Source organism: Anabrus simplex, chromosome 1 (genome assembly GCF_040414725.1).
Source record: "Anabrus simplex isolate iqAnaSimp1 chromosome 1, ASM4041472v1, whole genome shotgun sequence".
NCBI lineage: Eukaryota > Metazoa > Arthropoda > Insecta > Orthoptera > Tettigoniidae > Anabrus > Anabrus simplex.
Window position 1 is genome coordinate 1,739,221,693 of NC_090265.1, and position 24,246 is coordinate 1,739,245,938.

A 24,246-nucleotide genomic window follows, 5' to 3' on the forward strand; every position below is an offset into this window, starting at 1 on the left:
TCCCATACTACGGAGGTGACACGATAGGAAAACTTTATTACATTACAAAAGAAGGGAAAGTTATGAAAACATAGTCACCTCAAAACACAATGAGTGGGAGCTCGAGAGGGTTAGGCACTCTCTATCCCAATTTGTAGTTAAAGAGATAGAACTTTATACCAAGTGTCTTTTACATTTTAAAGGAAGGTTACATGATAAAAGTTTCGAACCTGCCCCTAGGGTTAAACTGCTGAGCTAGCAAGCAAGGAAGTTATTGAAAGGCCATTACCTGATGGATGAACTGCCGCCTGAGGAAAGAGGCGCTTCCCGCCCCCTGCTATATAATCACACTAGGAAAGATGTTACTGAAGTGGCGAGGAGACCAGAAAATCAGCAGTTTATATACCCTCGCGGAAAATTCGAGACGTTTCATGAATGATTACAACCTGCCCACAAAATTTTATTGGATAACAGCAAAAACTAATACACCAGACGAAGAAGAAACACCTTATTGGTGGAAAATTAATTACAGAAATTCCTGACTGGCTACATTCAAAACAGGCGGAAAGAAAGGATTATATTGCCAACTCTCAAACCACAGAACAAAATTTAGCAAAAACAAAACTTACGAATGTTAAATTTCTTCCGGACAGTCATTCCTTTACACCAGAGAGCGTTATCAGTTTTGGTAGAGACATCTGTTAGAGAATGTTCAAAGTTCTTGCTATGGAGCAGACAAACATGAATCGAAATTGACATAGTTCAGAACACTTCAAAATTTACAGTAGAGACATCTTCCGAGAAACTTTAGAATTAACATGGTTGTTAAAGTTTAGACTTCCTCCAGTAGAGGAGTTTCAACTGGCGCAATGTTTGAATTAGCGGCGCGGAGGTGTACCGCCCGGTACAATTATTATTATTATTATTATTATTATTATTATTATTATTATTATTACACTTAAAAAGAAAATAATATTTCTTTGTGTCTAAACTGTTCACTTACACTTACTATGTCATTTAGTAAACACTTTAAAAATAGAATAGTTTTCAAATCATAAAATGAATAAAAACCTATTAAGTTAGTCACTATATGCTAAAATTTAAAATACTTTCTGCTCTGTTCTTGGAACTTCTTTCCTTAAGTCTTTATTTACACTGCTATAGTTCTAAGACCTTTCATATAAATGATTTCTCCTCTTAATCCCATCTACCGAGCTCGATAGCTGCAGTCGCTTAAGTGCGGCCAGTATCCAGTATTCGGGAGATAGTAGGTTCGAACCCCACTGTCGGCAGCCCTGAAAATGGTTTTCCGTGGTTTCCCATTTTCACACCAGGCAAATGCTGGGGCTGTACCTTAATTAATGCCATGGCTGCTTCCTTCTCACTCCTAGCCCTTTCCTGTCCCATCGCCGCCATAAGACCTATCTGTGTCGGTGCGACGTAAAACAACTAGCAAAAAAAAAAAAAAAAAAAAATCCCATCTGACCATACGAGCCATTTTAACCGTCAAGTTCTTCAGTTTCAGCTGGTACCAAATTTGTCAAAATAAAAACAACATTACACTTGTCTGAACCAAACAAACATGTCCTTGCTCTTCTGCTTGCTGCCAATGACTTTACGAGGCGAGACATTAGATCACTACATCTGATGAAAAGGAATACCTATTCAAGTTACGAATGTTCCCCTTCAGGCAACATAAGTCATTACCCACATTACTGTTGAGCAAACATAAATTATAAATCAAGTTGCTCGTCTATACAGATAGGTATTCTAACTCCAACTCAGGAACATTTGGTTGTTGTAGGAGCGACGACATAGTTCGGCATTAACCACAGCAGTTTTGATGTGTCCTTTGGTTTCAAGTTTGGATGTGTTGTTCGGACTTCATCAATGTTTTCAATTAAGATTGTAAATTGTGACATACCAGTTTGGTTAATTTATTATTGGTTATATGTGTGCATATGTCTCCCGATTGGAGTGTGGTTGAAGATGACCCAATATACAAGGTGTCCGGGTTAAAGGTATAATAATATAAAATTTAATAACTTCAGAAATAATGGAGATATTTATTGGTGTTTTGTTTCTTCAACTGCGACAAGTAAAAGGCAAAAAAAAAGCCCTTTACAGTAGAACCCCTTTTTAACAAATCTCAGGGGGATTTGATATTTATTCCTTAAAAAGACAAAATCCGTTACACTAGTACAACGTAGATTTCGGCTTGAGTATGGACTGTTACCAACTGATGATGTTCCCACTTGTGTAACAATCATGAAATGGGACAGGCGCCTTCAAGAATCTGGAACCTTGCTGTCGATGTCAGGCCGCCATGCCAAGCACGCAGTTTCAGAGGCTACTGTTGATTTAATCCGTGAGTCCTTCAAGTGGAGCCCTCGTAAGTCAATTCGACGAGCAAGTAGGCAGTTACAGTTACCTCGTTCGACAGTACATAATGCCGTCCACAAAAGGTTGCGCATACGTGCATACAAACTGCAGCTTTGTCAGAAAATCAAACCTCAGGACAGGCCGCTGTGGAAGGCATTCGCGGAGACAATTCTGAGAAAAATTGATGGAAACGAGGCATTCCTCGATTCGGTCTGTTTCTCGGACGAGGCTACATTCCATATTTCCGGCATGGTAAACAAGCACAATTGCCACATATGGAGATCTGAACCTCCCCCCACGTAGTGATAGAGTTGGAACGAGACTCTCCGAAAGTGAATGTGTGGTGTGGATTGTTGGACAGGGTTATTGGCCCATTCTTCTTCGCAGAATTAATGGAACACATTACCTAGACATGTTGGAGCAGTATGTTGTGCCACAACTTCCTCATGGTGTGATCTTTCAGCAAGGTGGTGCACCATGCCATTGTGCGGAAATTGTGAGGGATTTCTTGAATTGTGAGTTCCCAGATCGCTGGAATGGGAGAGGTAGTCCATCAATTGCTTGGCCCCCTAGAAGCCCCGACATTACGCCACTTGATTTTTTCCTGTGGGGGTTTGTCAAGATCAAGTGTACCAGGCACCAGTTCGTGATCTACCAGATCTGCGTCATCGCATTCGTGCAGCTATTGCAAATGTTACGCCTACAATGCTGCAGAACACTTGGAGCGAAGTGGAATACCAATTAGATATCTGTCGTGCCACGAATGGTGCGCATATCAAGGTTTATTAGGTATGTAAACAAACATTTTGAGTTACCCTACTTGTAGAAACAAACCACAAGTAAGTATCTCCATACTTCTCAAGTTATTAAATTTTATATTATTAGACCTTTAACCCGGACTCCTTGTATATGGGGTTGAAACTAGTCCCAGTTTTATAAGACAATATACAAGCTAATGGTATTGAATAGGTGGACCCTTCTCTACCCTTTGATAGTGACCCTTCTCTACCCTTTGATAGTGATCAATTGTCAATATGGACCATTATGAAATTCATAACTTATGGATATATGATTTTCTCTTGTTCTACTTCATCTAATCTTCATGCACCCTTTCAGTAGCTAGTTCTGTGAATCTAATATTCAGTAATTTTGAAAAATACTGTTCCCATCTGTGGATTATATCTTTGTTGTTGTTGTTGTTGTTGTTGTTGTTGTCGTCAAAATCTGTTTTGCTTCTGTCTTTACAAACTTTGTATCTTCTCTTATTTCTACTCTTCTTTCCAAAATGTACAACACCTTTTTTATTGCCTTTAATGGCCTCCTACAAGCTGTGTGTGAAACTTTTGCAGTATCTCCCTTTCTCTTCCTGTACAACCTTTTGTTACACTGATTGGCTTCTTGAATCTTTGCCTGTTTTTTTTTTTTTTTTTCATTTCTGCTTCCTTCTTCCCCCAAGTCATTTGCTCCTTCTTTATTGCTTCCCCTTCCCTGTCATTCCACCAGATTGTCTCCTTTTCACCAGTGCTAATTGTATATTTGACCATGTTTTGAGTGACTACTTGCTCCTATCTGATATATGTTAGAACTGTGGATTTCTAGTGGATAGTTTATCAGAAGCCACTGTTTTATGTGGATTTTGTGTCCTTTGTTGCTTGTATTTTTTAATGCAGTGTTTTAAAACAAAGTATGTGTTTCTCTTCATAGGTTCCGTACACTCAGGATGGACTTGAAGCGATTGTGTTTACTGCTCAAGGTGACATGAGACAAGCCCTTAATAACCTGCAGTCTACATTTAATGGTTTTGGTCATGTTAGCAGTGAAAATGTATTCAAGGTATGATTCTTTCTTGGCAAATGTAGAAACAGTTAATGACCAAAGTAGACAAGTTTGACACCATGAGATTTGGCAGTGTGGTTCAGGCCATGTAGTTGACGGCTCTCATTTCAGAGATGGTGGGTTCAAACCTAATGTCAGCAGCCCTGAAGGTAATTTCTGTGGTTTCCCATTTTCCCACCAGCAAATGCTATACGTTAATTAAGGCCATGGTCACTTTCTTCCCAGTCCTAGCCTGTCCTGTCCTATCATTGCTGTAACACTTGTCTGAACTGATGTGATGTATAATCATTAATAGACAGGTGTGGCAACAATAGTTGATGGGAAGGTGTTAGGAAAAGGATGATCTGTGAAACACATTGTCGCTTTGGAATGGAGACCTTGTATCTGCAATTTAGTCTATAGATGACATGTAAGTGCAAATTGGAAATACAGTAGAACCCTGTTTTAACGTGCCCGCTCTTAAGGGATTCCCGCTTTTAACGAAGATTTGTATTATGCATTATTGATAAAAAATAACTCAATGGTCGGTTATTTGTCTGTCAGTTGAGCAGTAGGCCTACCACACAGTAAACCTAATCGCTGCTTTCATTTTAATTGTTTTGCGCTGCTAACTTCCCAGCTACCGGCGTGTCGTCATTCCAAGTGGTGTCATCTTCACTGCCTTCTCTTGTTTTCGTTAGCCATGCACTGCAATCGAGACAGAGAGCATTCAAGGTCCCGTCTCTTTGAACCTTTTAAAATTGTTTTGTTCCCGACTATAGAGTCCAAACTGTGTGAAGCTATTCTCAAATGGTTTCTGATATTCCCAGCTGGTATACGTGTACCAGAAGCCACTGCTGAATAAAGTTGTGTTGTTGAAAGCGTGCCAAAACACCAGCTGATAACTAGCGTATGTTATGAGTTATATCTCCGAATGTACCGGTAATGCATAGTGACTGGAAGCATTCTTTTGGTAACTGCAGCTGTTGAAAGTCAGGCCCTTATTTTTAAGTATATTTCATGCTTGTTCTCTACATTTATTACATCAGGATTTACCAAAACAGCTGTAAATGAGATAAGAGAGACCACATTGTTTATGTTAGGTATGCTATCGCCCGGATAGTGCCAAAAGTTCCACGATGGAAAGAATAAAAATAAATAACAGGAACGTTTCCCGCATTTATGGATATCTACAGGTGTAATATCAATATAAATGGTCCGTCATTGGACATTATAAATTTTCCAGCTAACACATTCCTGCTTGGCAGCGCTTCACCCCAGTGTGCTAAGTTGGGCTCATCAGTTGGTAAATAGCACACCCACCAAGATACATGGCTAGTACATACCGTGCAAGCCACTGCGTAGGCTACTTAGAGCTACCGGCAGTGCCAATGCACTATGAGAGACTTAGTCTCATTACCAAAAATTGATGCCTGCCTGGCCATCAAATGATACAGATGTTGATTCCCATATAGGGAATCTGAAATATTTGCACCGAATGAGTAAATTTATAATGCCAATATAAGTGGTCCATTATTGGACATCATACGTTTTCCAGCTAACTTATTCCTGGTTGCCTGCGTTTCGCCCCAGTGTGCTAAGTTGGACTCATCAGTTGGTAAATAGTACACCCACCAAGACGCATAGCTAGTGCATACCAGGAATGAGTTGACTGGAAAATTTATAATGTCCAATAATGGACCATTTATATTGGTATTATAAATTTACTCATTCGGGACAAATATTTCAGGTTCCCTATGGGAATCAACATCTATATCATTATCTACAGGTGTGGCGGTAATACGTTTTATTATCATAATGTTTAATTTCGTACATTCATTGTCTCTCATTTTTTATTAACGCATACCCTAGTATGTTTTGTTGGCTCTCCAAAAATCGTTGAAAGTAAGTGGAGACATAAAAAAATTATTATTATTATTATTATTATTATTATTATTATTATTATTATTATTATTATTATTATTATTAGGGAGCGGATTTTTATGTAATTAGATTTTTTTTTTTTGCGTAAGTTTTAACACAAGTTACAAAGTTCATTATTCCTATTGTGCATCCCCAAGTGTAAAAACTTAATCTTATTTCACATAAAAACACATATTTTCACAATTTTAAAATGTAAATACATATTTTAAGAAAATCTATAATAAGCACATAAATCGGCAATATTTGTTAATCAGTAAAATTTAAAATGCTCCTGTGTTATAAAATAAGGCTCATATTTTCATTTTACGATTACGGTATTGTTTTTAACAGTGTATTTAACATCATGTATCTGTATCTGTAGACTTCCCTCCAGAAGTTCTAAAACTTGGTTGTCACTGGCTACGGCGTTACATTTAGACAGCGATTTGATTTGCTGCACAAGATGTTTCCTTGCATGATGTCATTCCAACTCGCTTTTATGAGTCAGCTCGCTCGGGTTTTGTTTATAGAATATCAGCGAAAGGCAATCACGGAGAGATGAATGAAATGAAAACCTACAACCTGTTTTCCAGTCATTGACCGGGTCAGGAATGAAATGAATGAATCATATATAGGCTATTAGTGCGATGGGGTTGCCACTCCCAAAGTGATTTTATTAATGACTGATAGATGCTATGAAATGAGAATGAAGAGTGTTGCTGGAATGAAAGATGACAGGGAAAACCAGAGTACCCAAAGAAAAACTTGTCCCGCCTCCGCTTTATCCAGCACAAATCTCACATGGAGTGACCGGGATTTGAACCACGGTATCCAGCGGTGAGAGGGCGACGCACTGCCGTCTGAGCCACGGAGGCTCTCACGGAGAGATAAGGTGACGTATTACCGTTACGACATGGGAAACTGGGAAGAATATTGCCCCACCATTAGGTAGTGGGATTTCATCGCTCCTAAGAGTAAGGTTAGCTGTTCGGGTCCATATATCATTCCCGTGGTCATGTGGTTTTGTATGGATTTCTAAGAAATATTTCCTTCAGTGTCCGCTGCTATTCTTTTTATTGAAACAAGTGATTCACCATAGATGCGTGTGTCGTAACCTGCAAAATAATGCCAAAAGAGAAGTCGAGTACAAGGTCGCGTCTTCAACAATATGTGGTGGAATTTAAAAGCATTTTCACTACTGATGGAAAAAGTATTATTTTGCCAACCGTGTGGTAAAACAGTAAGTGCAGATCAACGTTCTCAAGTAACCCCGCATTTGTCTGGAAATAAGCCTACTGTGGCTGCTTCGCATGTATGTTTGCGACAATTACTAATAGCTGAACCAGCTACTTCAATTGCAGGCGCATCGAAATATTCCCAGTATTTAGATGTGTGCAGAGCATTTGTTTGCGCTGACATTCCTCTTGGCAAAATAAATAATTCGGGACTGAGAAATTTTCTAACAAAGTACATTCATTTCGAGCCTCCAGACGAATCCACATTAAGGAAAAACTATCTCCCAAAATGTTACGAAGAAACTTTACAGAGAATTTGGGCAGTATGTGATAGCGAAAAAGTGTGGGAGAGCATTGACGCAACCACTGATTCAAGTGGCAGAAAAGTAGGAAATGTTGTAGTTGGTGTGTTAAAGAATGACAAAACTGCTGGTGAACATTCTTATTTGCTAGCATGTAAAGAAATGCTTGCTGCAAACATTGTCACTGTAGCTAGGTTATTCAGTGAAGCCATGCACTTTCTTTGGCCAAAAGGTATAAAATTCTACCATGCATTGCTTTTCCTTACTGATAGTGCAGCATATATGAAAAAGGCAGCCGAAGGCCTTTCTGTGAGCTTTCCGAAAATAATACACGTAACTTGCGTTGTTCATGCTCTACACAGGTTATGTGAAACTGTGTGGGCTCAGTATCCTCAAGTGGATAAATTCGTGTCTAATGGCAAAAAAGTCTTCGTAAAAGCACCCTCAAGAATCGATCTGTTTAAAGAGAAAAACCTGGATCTTGCGCTTCCTCCTCTGCTTATTATTACGTGGTGGGGTACTACACAGACAATTTTAAAAGTTTTACAACCGTTATGAATGCACTAGATAAAAATGACGCGTTGTCAATTGATATTCTTTGAGAGATACTGAAAGACAGCTCTTTGAAAAATGATTTGGCGTTTATATCTGCCAATCTAAGCTTCTTGTGTATAACTATAGACATACTTGAAAAATCCACTTAACCTGTTGTCCGAAACAGTGAAGGAAGTGTGCGCTGTTGAAAATAAGTTAGATTCACTCCCGGTTTTGCAGGTACAGGGACTGTTAAAGGTCAAATATCAATATTTGTTCAGGAAAAACAGAGGATTTCAAACAATGTGCCAAATTTCTAATGTATTAGAGGGTGCTCATGTTGCCAAAATTGATGGTGTTGGTGACATTCCTCTCTTTAACTATGCACGTCTGACTTCCTGTGATGTGGAGTGATTGTTTTCGCAGTATAAGGCGTTCTTTAGAGATAATCGGTATGCATTTGTGATGGACAATTTGGAGATGACCTTTGTTGTTCAATGGAATTCTGAGACTACTTCTAGCAACTAATATTCCTGCGTGTGATGGGTGAGTACGAATTGGTACCATTTTTTCAAAGATGATAGGTTGCTTTTGTCATATTTAAACAAAACATTACCTTTTAAAAAAAACCATTCATAATATCTACTCTGACATATCAAAAATTAATATACCATACTGCACATTTCCATACACAGACACCAATTTGCCTTAAGGAGCACGTTTGGTAGCACCATATTCTAATATGAAATGTTATACTTATTTACTTCTTGAGCGCGAGTAGTTATGTGATATTTAAAGGGAAATAATTTTAATTTGTTATCACATATTTTAAAGTTTTACAGCACATAAAAAAAAAAAAAAAAAAATTCACATTTTCAGCACACAAAAATCGGCTTTCTAATTATTATTATTTGTTAAGTACGTTGGCGAGTAAAACAATTGTAATTGGATTGTTTTATCACATTTTAAACCTACTTCTCTCCCAAAAAACCCTAAATTGGCCCGAGTTACGAGATACGATCACTTTGTTAATGATCTCGCCTGCCTATATTAATAGGCCTAGCAACAACCGTGAATATTTCCTAACTAAAGTAAACTTGTTTCCTCATTCCGAGGTGGTGCAGCTCTTTTCCAGACAGGCCCCCAGTGGAAGGGAGTTGCATGTGCCATTTTTACTGCAAATCAACCTTCCTGCCATTCATAAATCTGGCAATACTGTACCGGGAATTGAACTAAGGTCCCGAGAACGGCAGCCAATTGTGCTAACCATTATGCTGGGAGACATTCTTAACTACAAAACACAGACATATATACATGCCTGATGCGTGCTTGCAATGCGCGGATCGGACACAAAACAATTCCCCTTCAGTATTTGTGCAACGTCATCAGAGCTGCAGTAGGCCTATGCTTTGGAGGCGGACATTTCTTAACTACGAAACACAGATGTACCGCATGACTTCAACGCATGTTTTCAGTGCGTGGGTCGTACGGACGAATTTATTCACAAATTTGTGTGATGTCATCAGAGCTGCATAAGGCTTGTACACACTTCGAAGAGGAGTTGTTGCTCTTCTCTTATGAATTACGTGGGGGGGGGGGGGGGGTCTTGTATGCAAGATTTATTTCTTTCATTTTCTTAGTCTCAAAAAGCCAAGATTTGTCTAATACATGAGTAAATACATTAATTCCTGGAAGGGAACCGTTATTTAATTTCATTGATTGTGAATATCTCTCCTAGTACACTGTATTGTGCTTCAAAGGAGGCTTACTGTAGTGTCTCAATGGCACACTAGCCACCATTGTCTTGGAGAGACATGGCTTTCCAACTGATGAGCCTGCTGCCACACTGGGGTAAAATGCCAGTGGTTTCACAATTGGAAAAGTAATAACATTTCATGTTATGTTAGCTCAGCATTCATTCTAAATGTTAAGAGCTTTTAATAGACACGAGGGAGTCAGAATGTTTGTCACACAGGGGTCTTTTAATGTGCTGGAAGCCATCTTCACGGAAATGTTGCATTTGAACAACCTTGTTTGCCACTGACCTCAGTCGGGATTGAACCCCCTTATCTTCGGAGGAGAACGTCAACAGCTAACTGCCTGTGCCAATGAGGTCAACATTAAGTTTTTGACCCTGGAGGGCTAAGAAATCATTTCCAATTCTATTTGAAGAATCTTAGAAGTTACTATTTGTATTGTATGCTTAACTAAGTAAACCACTTCAATGATACAAACTGCTAAATGGTTAATTCTCTTTCAGGTATGCGATGAGCCCCACCCCTTACTTGTGAAGGACATGTTGCAACATTGCGTTGAAGGTGATATAGATAGTGCATACAAGGTATGTAGTTATCACATTTAATTGATCTGTCTGTCTGTCTGTCTGTCTGTCTGTCTGTCTGTCTGTCTGTCTGTCTGTCTGTCTGTCTGTCTGTCTGTCTGTCTGTCTGTCTGTCTGTTAGATCATCAGCCCAGAGGCTGGTTGGATCCTCAAATAGCACCACTAAAGGTTATGCAGTTATAAGGAAACCCCAAAAACCAATGACAGCACCAAAATGAGGCGTACTAGACAAGATGGGGAGTGATGTAGTTTGCCATTGCTTTCCTCACTGGGTCAGAAAGTACTATTGCAGCACGACTGACCCTATGAGCAGCACCTTTCGTAACACTCAGACGCACCAGTCGTGCTCTGAATGTCATTACACAGCACTACTCATACCCTAGCAGCTTCCATATTGTCACAGCCAATGATGTTGACTGGGACTTCGGTGGAAGCTACACTTTACTCTGGCCTGTGCAAAAGTACTGTATCCATCAAGAAATGACAGCAGGCAGATTTAATTGATACAGAATGATTTTCAGGACAGAGTACAGTGATTTAAAAAAAATAATATGTGGATGAAGTACAGATGGAGAAGATTGGTCGTCTTCTTCTTCTTCTTGATATGCCTGTCCATTTCAGATGTTGGCGATCAGCATGTCAATACATCCTTTATCTGTAACTGATCTGAAATGTCTTTCCGAACTTGTACTGAACCATGTTCTCAATTTCTTCAGTCAAAGAATTGTGCTTCTTCCGGGTCCTTTATTTCCTTCTATCTTCCAGTGTTTCTTCATCCTGTTTTTCCCATCTTCATTAACAAATATATATTTGTGTACAGAGTGTTTCAGGAGAGGAGCAGTGGTAAGGACTTCTCAAGTACAAATAGTTTTATAAATATATGTGGAATTCCAGCTTTAGGTAAGGATTGCATAAGAACTTTTCAGAAATTATTGTAGGCACACAAATGGCTTCTTGATCCAAAAACCGTACGTAATGTGCAACAGTTCAACCCAGATGCCTTTTGTTGCATTTATTGATGCACAAACCTGCATCCTTTGTAACAGTTCACAGTACAGTATATGTTCAAAAATTCCACCACCAATTTTAATGAATTTTTCATCTCTCTTGGCAATACAGTAAAACCTCGATAATTTGAAATCGGTTAACTCAAAATCTCGCCTAATTCGAAGCAGCTCTCGTTCCTGGAAACATGAGATACGGTTTCACATGTTATTTAAATTGTTTAATTCGAAATATGGATAATTCATAATTCGAAGAACCACCAACACGAAATTCGGAAATGCCAACCCTTGCAGCGTCACAATATATTCTAAGACCCGTTACTGCATGCAAGTAACCTTGATTCACAGTTTCAACCTCTCAAATGCCACGGGGAAAAACTATTTCCAAAATGTACCCAACAAGGTGCATTTACAGTATTCAAATAATGCACTTGGATTACTCACTGGCAAACATTCCCTCACGCAATGAAATCAAAAGAAAGAAAACATGATTCAAAGTCAAGGAGAAATCTATACTGGCTCGCCTATGCAAGTGATTTCTTCATTGAATTACTGTACTGTATGCATTTTAGATGCCTTGTACTTACACACAAATTACCCGATGTCCTTAAAACATCACGACTTATTGAACTTTCCTATGACGAGGGGAGAAAGTCTCTCGCTTCCGACCGCATTACAACAGTACAGTGACTATACTTGTATGATTTCCCGCCATGGCACTTCTAAGACCCATTAATGCATACAATCACCTTGATTCTCAATTTAAGTTTTTCAAATGCCATGGAGAACACTATTTCAGAAATGTATCCAACAAGGTGCATTTACATTATTCATATAATGCACTTGAATAAAACAATGGCAAATATAACCTCACATAACGAAAGGGGGAAAAAAAAAAGAACATCATTAACTATAGACCGAGTCCGTTATGTAAAGCATCACAATTCATTCAAAGATTTTTAAGAATGAACTATCATTTTTTGTTGAACAAATCCGTTAAAAACACTAAAGAATTTATTGATAAATTAAAAAAGTTTAACATTCAATCCAATCATTCTTCCCAGTCATTTGATATTGTAAATATGTATCCTAGCATACAAATTTCCAAGGTATACCCCATCATTCAAAACAATTTAAGCAAATACAGCAGCCTAAGTATATCAGAAATACAGGATTTCATGTCTGTGCTTATTAGTTATAAGCAACATTTATTTCACTTTCAGTAATGTTATTTATCAACAAGAAGGATTGGCTATGGGATCGCTGACCTCGGTTATCTTAGCCAAGATTTACTTGGATTTTTTGGAACACACCAAAATTGATGATAATAATAATAATAATAATAATAATAATAATAATAATAATAATAATAATAATAACTTTGACAACATCCTTTTCTGGACAAGTTATGTAGATGACACCATAGTAATTATGGATGAGAGCATCACAGACGCTGCTACCACCCTCATTAATCTAGATAACATTGACCCGCGTATAAAATTCACACTTGATTCCGAAATTGAACGGAAAATTAATTTTTTAGATTAAAATATTATCAGGCACCCAAGCTACTTAAGATATAAGAATTTTTAGAAAACCCACCCAGTCAGTCACTACAATCAGTCAAGATTCTTCACACCCCCAAATTCACAAAAGAGCAGCGTACAACAGTGTACAAGCTTCAATGTCCCAATGTCTAAAAGAGACCTCAAAAATGAGTTGAACACCATTCTTAATATAGTTAAATCTAATGGATACAACTGTTTCTTTATTAAAAAATAATCAATAAATATAAATATCACGACAAATAAGGAAACAAACACACCAAACCCTGAGAAGAGTCAGAAGAGAACACCTTAGGCAGAAGTCACAGAAATGGATGAGAACTTCAAGAAAAACAGTACCAGATTATTCCATAAGGCCTTTAAAAATAAAATCAAAGGCTGTATAGCACCGAGCCTGCATTTCAAGAAAACAGATGGAACTCTTGCCCTGAACACTAAAGATAGCTGTGAGATCCTTGCAAAGTACTTTGAAGACCTCCTTAACTGTGAATCACCACGGGAAAGTTTTGGATATTGAGAAGGACACAATCCAGAACCCAGATCCAAACCACCAGACGAGGAAGAGGTACGGGAAGTAATAAACTCCCTAAAGAACAATAAAGCATCTGGTGAAGATGGAGTAATAGCAGAACTGTGGAAGATAGCGAATGATGCCTTATCACTGAAGGGACAGAACTATTCCAGAATATTTGGAGAGATGAAAAAATTACCTGAAGACTGGGTAGTGGCATTAATACACCCTCTAAGTAAAAAGGGACCGTAAACAGACGTCAACAACTACCGAGGAATATCACTTTTATCTGCCACGTATGTTTTTTTCTAAACTCCTATTGAACAGACTGGGACCGCAAATTGACCACAAGTTAGGAGTGTATCTGGATGGCTTCAGGAGAGGGCGCTCTTGCCAGGATCAAATCTTGAGTCCAAAAATGATAATCGAATATTACAATGCGCGACTAAAGAACGTCTTCATAGCTTTCGTTGACTTTCAAAAGGCATACAGTTCAATAGATACACACTGATGTTGAGAGAATATGGCATCTATCAAAAAACACTCAACTTACTTAGGTTAACACTAACAAACACCATATCCAAATTGAAATTTTGAGGAGAGATCAGCAAACCCTTCCAGATAAAAACAGGTCTGAGACAGGGTGACAGCTTATCACCAACACTGTTCAACGTGGTTCTAGATAAGGTCATGAAAGCACTGTGGAAACATAATGACTCAGGTGCTATAATAGGTAGTAAAAATAAGCACGTCAAACCCAAGTGTTTGGCCTTTGCTGATGATTTGGCACTCTTCACTGAGACAGAACAGGAAGCAATAACATAGATAAATGAACTACAGGAGATAGCCAAAAAAACAGGTTTAAAAATCTCCTTCACAAAAACAGAGATGATGAGCACGGACAGGAATTATGTGAAAATAACAATGAAGATGAAATATGGCGAAATGAAGGTCACAAAGCAGTTTGAATACCTGGGAGAGATTATCAGTAGCAACAGGATGGATAAAGAGACCATGGAAAATAGGAGACTTACGTTGGAAAGGCTAAACACTGCCACCAAACCCATTTACAACAAAAAGAATCTTTCCATTAATGCCAAACTAAGCAACACTAATGAACCTGGAAAAACTATTAAAGATTGAAAGGAGAATATCAAGGAGGATTTACGGCCCAAGGGTGGTAGAGAGAAACTACAGATTACGATCAAATAAGGGGATATACAAAAGAACAGAAGACCTGGAAACAACAATAAGGAAAAAATGGCTGCGATTCTATGGACACATGGTCAGAATGGATCCAGCAAGGTTAAATAAACAAATTTTTAATAAAATATACTACTTGAAGAGCCAGGGGGGATATGCCAAGCAGATGAAGGAAGAATTCAAGAGGTTAGGAATTTCAGATGAAGAATGTCATGATAGAGACCAATTCAGGTAAAGACTTTCCAACATAAAAGTTCTTGTGGAAGAAAAGAAAGAGCACAGAGGGGGAAGATGGACTGAGGAGAGAAGAGTGCAACATTCTGAAAGAATGAAGGCACTGTGGAGAAAGAGGAAGGAAGAAGGGATGATAAGAAGGAAGTGAAGTGGTAATGGCGTGGTCCTAAGTTTGGCCGGTTCGCAAGAAAGAAAAAGATAAACAAAACAACTCCTCCCTTTCTATCTTTATGTTCAACGAACAAATTTACAAAGTCGCCAACATCTTTAAAAAGCACGATGTAAAAGTAGTTTTCAAAATCAACAATAACAATGCATAAGTCTTACGTAATGCTACATCCATAAACAAGTTCAATAGTTTTTCAAAATCAGGAGTTACAGGATCATTTGCAATAGTTGTAATTCTTCTTATGTCGGACAGACCGGGAGGAATTTTAATATAAGGTACTTGGAACACGTTAATGCCCTGAAGTATAATAAATTTTCATCCGTAGGACAGCATATGCATGTCTATAATCACAAATTCACAGACATAAAACAAGATATGGAAATTCTCAAAATCATCAACAAAGGACCCCTCCTTAACATTACTGAAAGCTGCTTCATACATATTATAACCCGAATCATAACCTTAATGACATTTCAAAAGAGCCAAATATCCTATTTGACCTTCTAATTCTCATTTTTAGAAACGTCAAACCAACAAAACGTAATTCAGTTTTCATAATATTCACAGCACCTTTCCTCAGCAGCCATCTCTTTTCTCACATCCTTCGGCCCCGCATAATTCTCCCCTTCCCCTCCACCGCCCTCTCCTTTCCCCACCCCCACCCCCTTGCCCCACCCCTCCACCCTTGCCCTGCCCCTCTCTCTCTCTCTCTCTCTCCCCTTGCCCCGCCCTTTCCTTTTCCTTTGAATCTCACAACCGTTGGTATGAGGCACAGAACAAAACGCCGCGCACACGTGCCGCAATGAGAGGTAAGTTTCATATAACCTGTGCCATTTGACTAACATGTTCTTTCTTTCCTTCTGTTCATTAATTTTATCCAATTTTATCTATCATTCATTCAGGTTATCTTCATGGACACCACAATGAATTGCAAATTTATACCAGCCACAAAGGATGTGTCAGTTTTAACCATATCTTCATGTGCCATCCTGACAATGCCCAACAATATTTTAGCTTGATTTTAACAAGCTCTATGGGAACATTTCATTTTATTTACGTTGGTTGATGTGGAAACATCATCTAGCAGTTCTGTGTTAGCTGGTGGTTATTTACAGTGGCATCCAGTGGCTTGCATACTGTTAACACCACTCAAGTAGATTTGGTTTTGGATCTGACTACAGAATCAACTTTAGCAGTTCCCATTTTACAATTGAAATTGTAATGATTAGCAGTGATGGGACTAACAGTTCTATCAATATTAATACAAGAAAGAGTCTGGATGATGAGCATACTCCAGGTGCTAAGAATTTAGTGCCTAATTTATTTATCAGTTTGAACATATAGTTCATTGCAGATTTTAATGTTAATTATGTGTTTGTACATTAGTTTTTATGTCAATTGTGTGTTTGTACATTTGTTTAGTTATTAGATGTATTACATTAAGGCTGACGATGGCTAGCCAAGGCCAAAACTAGATCCTAGTTTAGTATTGTAGTTCAATAATATTTGCATATTATAGTATTGAAAAGGGTGGACCGTTATGACATTAATTTAATAATTATTATTGTGATCACAATTCAATACGGATCAAAACCATAAAGTTTATATCCAGTTATTAATTTTGCAAACATGTCTAATATAATAAGAAGGAATGCCTTCCCAAAGCTTACCTGCAGCGCATGTCAAACTTACTGGCCTGTAATTTTCAGCTTTATGTCTTATCACATTTTCCTTTATACACAGGGGCTACTATAGCAACTCTCCATTCATTCGGTATAACTCCTTCATGCAAATAATAATCAGATAAATACTTCAGATATGGTTCTATATCCCAACCCATTGTCTTTAGTATATTCCCAGAAATCTTATCAATTCCAGCTGCTTTTCTAGTTTTCAACTTTTGTATCTTGTTGTAAATGTCATTGTTATTATATGTAAATTTTAATACTTTTTTAGCATTTGTCACCTTCTCTATCTGGACATTATCCCTGGTGATGCCGACAGTTGGCAAAAAAAGCGTGGCTCATATAGTCAATTCCTACGCACTGAACAATATTGTCAATGCCGATGAAACTGCATGTTTTTTTAAAATGTCGAGCCCAAACAGACCTACGGTTTTAAAGGAGAGAATTGCCAGCCGGGAATCGTACAAGGGTGGGGGTCATCGTACTGTGTTGCAATGCACACGAAAGCGAGAGACTTCCTCCCTTCGTCATAGGGAAGTTTGATAAGCCACAATGTTTTATGGGTGTCGGGCATTTTCCGTGTAAGGCATCTAAAAATTGCAAACAGTACAGTAATCCAAGAAACAAAGCATTTGTACAGGGGAGCCAGCATAATTTGTCCTCTTCTTTGAATCGTGTTTTCTTTTCCTTTCATTGTGTGAGTTAATGTTTGCCAGTGATTTATCCAAGTGCATTATTTTCGGAAATAGTTTTTTCCATGGCATTTGGAAGGTTTATTTTTTTTAATTTCTTATTTTTTAAATATTTTTTTTTCTATTTGCTTTACGTCGCACCGACACAGATCGGTCTTACGGCAATGATGGGATAGGAAAGGCCTAGAAATGGGAAGGAAGTGGCCGTGGCCTTAATTAAGGTACAGCACCAGCATTTGCCTGGTGTGAAAATGGAAGCCACTGAAAATTATCTTCAGGGCTGCCGCCAATGGGGTTCGAACCCACTCGAGCTTAGTGGTTTAAACTGTGAATCAAGGTGATTGCGTGCATTAATGGGTCTTAGAATACTTTGACACGGCACGGGTTGGAAAACCAAATTACGAGAGAGGTACCATAGCGGGAAATCGTACAAGGATAGAGTCACTGTACTGTGTTGTAATGCAGACGGAAGTGAGAGATTTTCTTCCCTCATCATAGGAAAGTTTGATAAGCCACGATGTTTTAAGGGTATCGGGTGCTTTCCGTGCAAGTACAGAACATCCAAAATGCATACATTACAGTAATCCAATGAATAAAGGACTTGCACAGGGGAGTCAGTATAATATGTCCTCGTCTTTGAATTGTGTGTTTTTCTTTCGTTGCGTGGGGTTATGTTTGTCAGTGATTTATGCTAGTGCATTATTTGAATACTGTAAATGCACCTTGTTAGACACATTTTGGAAATAGTTTTCTTCCCCTGACATTTGAAGGTTTAAACTGTGAATCAATGTTAATTGCATACAATAACAGGTCTTAGAATATTTTGAATCGCAGCAGGGGTTAGCATTTCTTAATTATGAGTTGGCAGTTAATTCGAAATCACGTAATTCAAAGTCCGATTTTTGCGTCCCAACGACTTTGAATTAACAGGCTTTTATTGTATTTGGTTTCTTTAAAAATATTGATTGAATCTTTTTATTATGTTGGAAATTTTCTCTTTGCAGATAATGTCTCATCTCTGGAAACTTGGTTACTCAGCGGAGGACATAATCACTAACATTTTTAGAGTGTGCAAAACTATGGCAGTGGTTGAGTCCTTGAAACTTGAATTTATTCGTGTAAGTAAATATTATTTTACTATTATATGATGAGAGAATTACCTGTGCTACTCTGTTTAACGTGCTGGGACTGTTCCTTAATTAAGGCCACGGCCGCTTCCTTTCCACTGGTAAGCCTTTCCTATGTCATTGTCGCCATAAGACCTATCTGTGTTGGTGCGACGTAAAACAAATTGTAAAATAATATTTGTTTAACACCTATTAAAATTTTTTTTGTCAAATCAAATTAAAAGCATTCAATTTTTGGTTGCAGTGGTAAATAAAAGTGTCATTTGTACTAAATCAATGCTAGAAGAAAACAATTGGCCAAATAACTCATTTATATACAGTACAAATAACTAACATTGCAAACCAAACTACACATGTAAGTGCATTTCTAGAGGTTTTGAAAAAGCATCAGTCCTCAAGTCTTGTAAGGATATTCCCATAAGAGGCAAATACCATATTCACTATCTACGTTTGAACACAGCATCCACAATGCCTTCACACAACTCAGCAAATGCACTGTGGTCTCCCTTCATGCTCAGTAATGTGTCAAGTACATTTATATCTTCACCTTTTTTGGGCACTGTCTTTCACAAGACCAAGGTAGCCTGAAAGCAGCACTTGACTGTTAAGATTTTTCAGAATTTCAACATTGCCTACTGTCTTCCTCACAAATGTTTCACTGTTTCTGGAAATGCTCTAGACATCAAAGAATTTTCCCATGTTTGTCATGAACACACGCGCAGCGTTCGACATAATTAGTCTGGTCAGCTTTGTTTCACGGAGGCCTCCCAGATTTTCAAACAATTGTCTGTCACCAGTCTTTACCACTAGTTTAAGTTCGTAATGGCAGGAGTTGTCTGAGGACCAAACATTTGTTTGTTCACCAACTGAAATTGTTGAGCAAGTCACTAATTCTGCTGCTGGGTTGAGTACCTCACGTGGTAGAGCGCTGTCCTTCTGAGCCCAACTTGGCAGGTTTGATCTTGGCTCAGCCCAGTGGTATTTGAAGGTGCTCAAATATGTCAGCCTCATGTCGGTAGTTTTACTGGCACGTAAAAGAACTCCTCTAGGACAAAATTCCTGCACCTCCGCAGCTCTGTGTCCTCATTTCTGTATTTTAATGCTCTTTTAATCTTATTTGTTTATTGTGTCTGTGCTGATAATGTCCCAAAACATGTCCACTATTTTTTTATAATTATTCTTTTCAGATTATAGTGTCGTGCATTAATTAGATGATTAAAACTGTACATTTTTCTGAAGTTATTTCAAGATGATTTCGCCATATGATGCTGCAAGCTGTTGAACATGAAACATGACAAATTATTTATAAAATACATTTTTTGCAAGAAATTTTGTATTAGATGTTTAAAAATGTGGAGGAATTTTTTGGAATAAATCTTATTCACAAAATTTTGTTGAATTACATCAACTTGAAAATCATTCATTGCAATTTCCAATGTTGTAAAACACAAAGCTTCAGCTTTACTGCCTTGCACAAAAATACATTCATGAAATTTCAGGGTCCCTCGTCTTTATATATGCAATAAGCCTCACTTTACTCCTTGGCGATTTCAATGCCAGATAAAAATGTGATGGGTAAGCTATGAATTTGCAATTGTAATGCTTCTCGGTGTGTGTGCAGAACATGAACTCTTCATCACCAACACTCAGTTTCGACTGCTTAACTGCTTCAAGAACACGTTGCTGCATCCTCGATCCAAGCATTGGCACATTCTTGATTATGTCATTACACGGCATTGTGATAAAGAATATACTTATTACCAGAACAGCAAGAAATATTGATGATTGTTGGACTGACCACAAACTCCTTATTTGTAAACTCAGGATCTCCATACGCCCTAAACCACCACCTAGACATCCCCAAATCTTGACCAGAAGAAAGTTTAACATGTTTAAACTTCAGGATGAATCCTTTGCCCCAGAATTTCAAAATATAATCAACAGTTAACCCAGTTCGCACAAATGACATTCAGCTAGAATGGGCTACTTTGCAGAGGATAATCATGAAGTCAGCCGAGGAAACCATTGGTTCTGACGACAACAATGAGGAAATTTTGTGTCTCGTCAACACAGAAAGGGAAACCTACCCATCCCATCATCAAGATCCATCCTCCAACATGAAGAAAGCACATTATTTTAGAACTCAAAAAGTGTGAGACAAAGGTAAGAGAAATACCCAGTGGCAACAGAAAGCTCAGGAACTTCAAAAGCTATCTGATGCTCGGGACCTGAGAAAATTTTATGCAGAAATAAAAGAGCTGTATGGTCCATCTCGCTCTTCAACAGATACACTGAAAACTGCTGACAACATTACCACTCTTACCGACAGCCATAAAATCGTGGAGCATTGAAAGGAGCATTTCTTCACCCTTCCACTGCTGATGAAGACTTTCTTTGTGATGTGCCTCATCAGCCTGAACAATCATGGATGACAGTTCCGCCAACTTACCAAGGATTTAATCAATCAGTCAATACTGATCTGCATTTAGGGCAGTCGCCCAGGTGGCAGATTCCCTATCTGTTGCTTTCCTAGCCTTTTCCTAAATGATTTCAAAAAAACTGGATATTTATTGAACGTCTCCCTTGGTAAGTTATTCCAATCCCTAACTCCCCTTCCTATAAATGAATATTTGCCCCAGTTTGTCCTCTTGAATTCCAACTTTATCTTCATATTGTGATCTTTCCTACTTTTATAAACGCCATTCAAACTTATTCGTCTACTAATGTCATTCCACGCCAACTCTCCGCTGACAGCTCGGAACACCCCAGCGTCAGTGGGTAGGGTCTGACACATCCCACTCTGAAGAGTCTAGTGTCAGACCTAAGACGAAACGCTGGTTAATAGAGCAAACGCCGGAAAAGCCATCCATCTAATTTTTGATCTGACATACCACTTAGTCGAGCAGCTCTTCTTCTTTCTCTCAATTCTTCCCAACCCAAACATTGCAACATTTTTGTAACGCTACTCTTCTGTCGGAAATCACTCAGAACAAATCGAGCTGCTTTTCTTTGGATTTTTTCCAGTTCTTGAATCAGGTAATACTGGTGAGGGTCCCATACACTGGAACCATACTCTAGTTGGGGTCTTACCAGAGACTTATATGCACTCTCCTTTACATCCTTACTACAACCCCTAAACACCCTCATAACCATGTGCAGGGATCTGTACCCTTCATTTACAATCCCATTTATGTGATTACCCCAATGAAGATCTTTCCTTATATTAACACCTAGATACTTACAATGATCCCCAAAAGGAACTTTCACCCCATCAATGCAGTAATTAAAACTGAGAGGACTTTTCCTATTTGTGAAACTCACAACCTGACTTTTAACCCCGTTTATCATCATACCATTGCCTGCCGTCCATCTCACAACATTTTCGAGGTCACGCTGCAGTTGCTCACAATCTTGTAACTTATTTATCACTCTATAGAGAATAACATCATCCGCAAAAAGCCTTACCTCCGATTCCACTCCTTTACTCATATCATTTATATATGTAAGAAAACATAAAGGTCCGATAATACTGCCTTGAGGAATTCCCCTCTTAATTATTACAGGGTCAGATAAAGCTTCACCTACCCTAATTCTCTGAGATCTATTTTCTAGAAATATAGCAACCCATTCAGTCACTCTTTTGCAGCTATCAATCGTCTGAAACCCAGAAAGGCACCTGGTCCAAATATCATCCCTCTGGATTTAATTCAAGCTGGTGGTCAGTCACTCAAAACAAAGATTTTCACTCTCATCCTCAAAATTTGGGAAGTCAGAGAAAATCAGGCAAACTAAAAAATGCCACTATCATCACAATCTTTAAAAAAGGTGATCGCAGTATTTGTAGTAACTATTGCGGTATATCACTAGTATCTATTGTAGATAAAATTCTCACAAGAATTCTGCTTAACCGCCTCCAGGTTATCCCTGAGAGAGTCCTCCCAGAGTCCCAGTGTGGGTTTCAAACTTCCAGAAGCACAGCTGATCTGATCTTCTGTGCAAGGCAACTTCAGGAAAATTGCAGAGAGCAACAGAATCCTGTCTTCTTAGTCTTTTATGACCTGGAAAAGGCATTTGAATCTGTTCCAAGACCTGGGCAGTACTGAAACCCTTTGGCTGTCCTCAATGTTTAGTTGATTTGGTTCAGCCCCTCCACGATGGCATGACCGGACAGTTTTGCCCTCAGAATAGGATCTCGGATAATTACTCATGGACTGAAACAGTGCTGTGTGCTTGCTCGAACAATATTTGCATTATATTTGGCAGCCATGCTACACGAATCTTCTACGAACAGCCCAGGTGTGGAGGTTAGGTATCGTTTTGATGGAGGGCTTTTCATCCTAGCAAGACTTCGTTCCCGAAGGCTCACCCAGGTTACAAAGGTAAAACCAAAATGCTGTATGCAGATGATGCTGCATCACCTACACTCACACCAGGGGAATTGCAACAGTCGGTTAACTGCTCCAAGAGTGCATGTAATTGGGAACATGCATCATTTTCAAAAATATTTTTTTTGAAAAGTACACCAATGAAATAGTATGTAAACGTATTACATTGTGGTATGTTGCCTTGTTTTCTACCATTAAAAAATATTTAATAGTGCCTTTCCGCAAGGCGAGTCAAACGGCCTCTGACGTAAGCGGCGCGCTGTGACGTCACGATCCAGTACCGCATGGAGCTCTACCAGCCGTTGTGCATCAGCCGTTGCTAAAAGCCGATTGTTTATTATTCATGATCGCGAATAACTTCAAAATGACAGAAGGAAGGTTCAAAACAGCACAATCAGACAATCTAACATGTGTAGATGTCATCATTCTTGAAAAATAGTGACTTTTGTGGCCGCAGAATTTTGCGGATAAAAAACAAGTTTGTAAGTGGCATCTTTTATATACGTGCAATTTACTGTAACCCATAGTATTAGGATAACAACTGAACCTGGATAGATATCACATCACTTTCAACATTTCCTTCTAGACTGATTCCCCTATTAAAGAATAACATTACATTTTCGGGCTTTCAGCATTAGTAAAGTAAGAAATCGGATTTCAGCACTAACATAAACATATAGGTAGCATTATAGTACTAGTCCGCTTCTGTGGTGTAGTGATTAATGTGTGCCACTCCCGGAGGCCCGGTTTCAATTCCCGGCTCTGCCATGAAAGTTGAAAACAAATAGTACGAGGGCTGGAACGGGGTCTACTCAGCCTCGGGAGGTCAGCTGAGTAGAAGGGTTTCGAATCCCACCTCAGCCATCCTCAAAGTGGTTTTTCGTATTTTCCTACTTCTCCTCCAGGCACCTAAGGCCACGGCCGTTTCCTTCCCTCTTCCTTGTCTATCCCTTCCGATCCTCCCATCCTCCAACAAGGCCCCTGTTGAGCATAACAGATGAGGCCTCCTGGGCGAGGTAATGGCCCTCCTCACCAGTTTCATCACCATACTCAAAGTCTCACGTTCCAGGACACTGCCCTTGAAGTGGTAGAGGTGAAAGCCCTCGCTGAGTCCGAGAGAAAACCAACCCTGAAGGATAAACTGATTAAAAAAGAAAGAA

At 38.7% G+C, this 24,246-nt stretch overlaps 1 protein-coding gene across 1 annotated transcript in view; it reads left to right on the forward strand.

Annotated features, from left to right (window-relative positions):
• The window catches only part of RfC4 (replication factor C subunit RfC4), a 92,153-nt gene that overhangs the window by 58,493 nt on the left and 9,414 nt on the right, over positions 1–24,246 (forward strand). The window contains exons 5-7 of the mRNA XM_067155099.2: positions 4,066–4,194; positions 10,431–10,511; positions 18,579–18,692. Coding sequence (XP_067011200.1) covers positions 4,066–4,194; positions 10,431–10,511; positions 18,579–18,692 — 324 coding nt within the window. The remainder of the gene's footprint in view (positions 1–4,065; positions 4,195–10,430; positions 10,512–18,578; positions 18,693–24,246) is intronic.